The sequence below is a fragment of the Hordeum vulgare genome, chromosome 6H (genome assembly GCF_904849725.1).
Source record: "Hordeum vulgare subsp. vulgare chromosome 6H, MorexV3_pseudomolecules_assembly, whole genome shotgun sequence".
Classification (NCBI taxonomy): Eukaryota; Viridiplantae; Streptophyta; class Magnoliopsida; order Poales; family Poaceae; genus Hordeum; species Hordeum vulgare.
Window position 1 is genome coordinate 377035656 of NC_058523.1, and position 4962 is coordinate 377040617.

The 4962-nt window shown below is 47.1% G+C and overlaps 1 protein-coding gene across 2 annotated transcripts; it reads left to right on the plus strand.

Annotated features, from left to right (window-relative positions):
- The first annotated feature begins 427 nt into the window (after nt 1-427).
- Nucleotides 428-2156, plus strand: LOC123404117 (probable inorganic phosphate transporter 1-8). 2 transcript variants are annotated; one of them, XM_045098041.1, is made up of 2 exons: nt 431-1806; nt 1849-2156. In XM_045098041.1, the coding sequence occupies exons 1-2, from the start codon at nt 431-433 to the stop codon at nt 2030-2032; spliced, it is 1560 nt and encodes a 519-aa protein (XP_044953976.1). In that variant the 3' UTR covers nt 2033-2156. The 2 variants fall into 2 exon arrangements, with proteins under 2 accessions (XP_044953977.1, XP_044953976.1); XM_045098042.1 differs by having other exon boundaries at nt 428-2156.
- Nucleotides 2157-4962: the final 2806 nt, after the last annotated feature.

Sequence of the window (4962 nt, forward strand, 5' to 3'; positions counted from 1 at the left end):
ATTACCAATCATAATTATACACATGAGTTTATACGTAAAATTGTAGACGTAGCATTACTCTCATTCACACCTGCACCCAACGACACAATCATTCCCGTGCGTATATTGCGTATTGCACCGGCCCTGCGATGCCCACCGGCGCCTTGGAGTTTCCACCCCCTTTGTTCCTTCTCCCCGCTTTCAGCAAGTTCATTGTCTGGTACATGCACACGCTACAAGATAACCACATGCAGCTATACCATCCTCGTATCTTGCTATTGTTTCCATTTGGCACATCTAAACAAACCAAAGCAATAAGCCGGCTTACATAACCCCCTTGCTCGCCTATGCTTACTTGGCTCCCATTCCCTGTAAACACACGATCGAGGACCGTCTTGAATCTTGCTTTGCACCGGCCAAGAAGTGCGGACGGGCAGACGTACGTCCGGCGATGGCACGGCAGCAGCTGCAGGTGCTTCACGCGCTGGACGTGGCCAGGACACAGAGGTACCACGCGTGGGCGGTGGTGATCGCCGGCATGGGCTTCTTCGCCGACGCGTACGACATCTTCTGCATCACCCTGGTCACCAAGCTCCTGGGACGCATCTATTACCACGTCCCTGGCCAACCAGACCCCGGGATGCTCCCCCGGCGGATCGAGGCGGCCATCAACGGCGTCACCTTCTGCGGCATGATCGTGGGGCAGCTCTTGTTTGGCTGGCTCGGCGACAAGGTCGGCCGGAAGATGTTCTACGGCAAGACCATCATGCTCATGATCATGGGCTCCTTTCTCTCGGGCTTGTCATTCGGGAACACGGCCGACGGCGTTATGGCCACGCTGTGCTTCTTCCGGTTCTGGCTCGGCGTCGGTATCGGCGGAGACTATCCGCTCTCCGCGACCATCATTTCCGAGTACTCTAACAAGAGATCGCGCGGGAGCCTCATCGCGGCCGTGTTTGCCATGGAAGGGTTTGGCATTCTTGCAGGCTGCATTGTCACCTTGGTCGTGTCGGCCACGTTCCAGGCCCGCTTCAACCCGCCGGCGTATGAGGAAGACCCCATGGCCTCGGTCCCGCCGCAGGCTGACTACGTGTGGCGCATCATCCTCATGGTGGGTGCCATCCCAGCCGTCTTCACCTACCGCTGGAGGGTGATGATGCCGGAGACGGCGCGCTATACGGCGCTGGTGGCCCGCGACGCCGAGAAGGCCGCGCGCGACATGTCCAAGGTGCTCAAGGTGGAATTCACCGGCGAGCAGGACAAGATCGAGAGCTTCACCAGGGACAGGGACTACGGCGTCTTCTCCCGCCGTTTCGCCCGCCGCCATGGCTGGCATCTCGTCGGCGCCGTTGCGTCCTGGTTCGTGCTCGACATCGTCTTCTACTCCCAGATCATTCTCCAGGAGGAGATATTCAGGGACGTCAAGTGGATCCCCGAGGCACGCACCATGAGCGCGCTCGAGGAAGCGTACCGCGTCGCCCGTGGACAGGCGATCATCGCGCTCTGCGGCACACTACCTGGCTACTGGTTCACCGTCGCCTTTGTGGATGTCGTCGGGCGGAAGGCCATCCAGTTCCTCGGGTTCACCATGATGAAGGGTCTCATGCTCGTCGTCGCCGCCTTCTACCACCACCTGACGCAGCCTGGCCGGCGAATATGGCTGGTGGTCATGTACGCCTTCACCTTCTTCTTTGCCAACTTTGGGCCCAACAGCACCACCTTCATCATACCGGCCGAGATTTTTCCGGCACACGTCCGGACGACCTGCCATGGGATATCATCGGCGGCAGGCAAGGTAGGCGCCATTGTCGGGACGTTTGGCTTCCTGTACGCCTCGCAGAGGGCGGACGGCAGCAACGAGGTGAAAAGTGGGTACCCGTCGGGCATCGGCGTGCGTGCCTCACTGTTCGTGCTGGCCGCGTGCAATGTGTTGGGCATAATTTTCACCTGTCTCCTGCCTGAGCCGAATGGGAGGTCGCTGGAGGAGGTGTCCGGCGAGCCCATCAACAGGGAGGACGCGGATTTGGGTGATTCCAGGGTTCTTCCCTTGTAGAACCTGTTTGAACGTAGGCTGTGCGCATCACTTGATGAAAAAGAACCCATTTCCATGTGTGATGTGCTGGGAACCCGGGATTAGATGCAGTCCAAGGATCCCTACATGACGTTTGGCAACTATTGCGGAGGAGAAATGTGAATTATAAGAGGAAGGAATTGTCGAGATTAGACTTAGGATTTCACATTTTACTAGTAGGTGCGTGCAACCCACGTTTTGACAGATGCACATATATATTTTTTAGAATAAATGCACATGGTTTAGAACGAATCCAATTGGATATAACGCAAGTATGCAAACCAAATGTGTGCACATTAATACTATTCTCGTGCCATTCTTTCTCTTGATGTTTGATACTCCTTCCGTCTCGGTGTATAAGAGCAAGTACAATAGTATAGCCAGCTGCTGGCTATAAGCTATTGTCATGTCATTTATAACCCATCTTATAGCCAACATGTACAATAGTTCATTGCAAAAGTGTAGTACTTTTTTATTATATGGTCCACCTTTCGTACTCACAAAGTGCCTACGAGCACGTGCTAGAGCTGGCTCTTAGCTAAGAGCCCGCTTACCTTCTCTCTCCTCTTCTCTTTCCCCTAACTAAACAAAAATATATTAGTTTATTCCTTATAGCCAGCTGACTCAGCTCTATTGTATTTGCTCTAAGTCATCTTAGGTTGTGCACCGTGACCAAAACGGACAGGAAAACGAGAGAAATCAATGCTAATTTGCTAATTAATACCATTGCATGCAATGAATTGACCAATGCATGTTGTGCTAGTTAGTCTCAAGTCATTAAAAACATACATGCCCCACGTCTCTTATTAGGTTGGTTGTAATGGGTATTATCATATACTAGTATCATGCATATGATACTAGTGTATGATACCACATCCGTAATGCATAGTATCATATGTTGGTATCATACGGTAGGTCATTTATTGACATGCAAGACATATAGTAGCACATCATAATATGATACGGTATCATAATATCATACTCAACCATCTCTTTTCTCATTTAATTCTATGCCACCTCATCAAAATTGCTTAGTTGGCATGCATGATACTACTTATGATACTCCCATTACGAACAGCCTTAGTTGATTCCTTTATTCATGTCAAAAAATAAGAAATGAGGTGAAAGTTAATGCATCGTGCCTAAGTGTTTTGGGATTATTTAGTTTTCGTAAGATGACTTATACAGCGAGACGGAGGGAGTATTGTTTTTCCTCTTTGATGTTTACCACATCACATCTGCCTTCACAACTCTCATCACCATATGCAACCATTTGTGCTCCCCTCGATGCCCATCTTTGTTCTTTTGCTGTTGTTATGTCTCTCGTCTCGTTAGCCACAATGAAATCCTAACCGCGGCTAGTACAAATTTGGATGATGAGAAAATATATAAGAAGAGAGAATATAGATAAGTGCAGCATATTCGACAACCTTTGGACTTATGCAAAATAATTCTTTTGCAACTCATTACATGCAAAGAAATGATACTCATATTTGCAAACTCATTACATGCAAAAACATAGAAACACCAAAAGCTCATTAATTGATCACTTAAATGGAGTAGCATCATATAAATTCATCCGTCACACTTCAAGTACTACCTTCGTTCAAGTATATAGGGCACGTAGTTCTAGGGTGTCAATTTAACTAGCTAAATATATATTATATGCGATAAAAATTACATATTCAGAAACTGTATCCCCGCATGAGTCTAATGGTATATTATTTATTACATATAATACAAATTTAAGTAGTTAAATTAATGATCTAGAACTACGCGCATGCCTTATACACCCGGACGAAGGGAGTAATCAACATCACCTTATTCCACATAGGCAGTCAAGACTAGTCAACCTAAATCCAAAAGGTCAATAATAGTCCAAGCAAGTTTCCATGGGTTCAAGCAAACGACCCTGGTCAACAATAGTCCATGCTAGGTTTCAGGGTTAAGGATTCAAAGGAAAAATACCATCTAAGAAAAAATCAAAGGAGAAAGCAAGAGGGCAAAGAAATTCAAGCCCCACTAAGGACACCCCCCCCGCCCCCGCCCCCGAAAGCACAATTGCTCCGTAAGATGGTTTTGATAATTAATCGTAACATATGCATCATTGGACAAATGATCTTATTCAAGTATATTTCAGAAAAGTTTAGAGATGCATTGGCTATAGGTTTGTGAGGAGAAGCCCCTTGATGCATGGAAATAAATAGGATTTGGCTCAAGCTTCAAGCACGAAGACTCTACATTTTACAGTTGTGAGAAACCACTTTGAGTTCATAGGAAACCCAATACTATTAAAAGGGTGTGAGGTATTATGATGAATTGGTTGCTTAAGTGCTTAGAGGTAGCCACCAAAATTATTCATTCATTCTCCCCACGAGATATCTCTATTCAAAGTCATATCAGCAAAATTGATGCCGCCAACTATTTCCATTCGGCCCTACCGGTTTTACACTTGATAGATCCTATGCCAAACCCTACCGTCTCGGTACCACCAACTTTCACTTCGGTGCCACCAAGATTCAGGGACAAACTTTCTGTTGAAAAGATTTCAAGAATTGGAATTTCCGAGTTTGAAATCGATCTCACCGAGATTTGGAAACTTGTCTAGGCCATCGTATCGGTACCATCGAGATTCATATATCGGTCTCACCGAGAATTCAAAAGTTGTCACATTTAGTGCAACTCGGTACCACCGAGATTCTTTTTGGTGTCACCGAGTTGGGCAATAATGTTGTAACGGTTGGATTTTGGGGAATGCCTATATATATCCCTTCACCTATCTCTCATTTGTAGAGGAAGCACTCAGAACACACTTACACTTGCTAGATCCATTTTTCTAAGAGAGAGCTACCTACTCATGTGTTGAGATCAAGAGATTCCAGTCCAACCATTTGAACCTTGATTTCTAGCCT

Excerpts from the sequence above, each read along its gene's own strand:
- LOC123404117 (XM_045098042.1), top strand. The coding sequence starts at position 431 with ATGGCACGGCAGCAGCTGCAGGTGCTTCACGCGCTGGACGTGGCCAGG.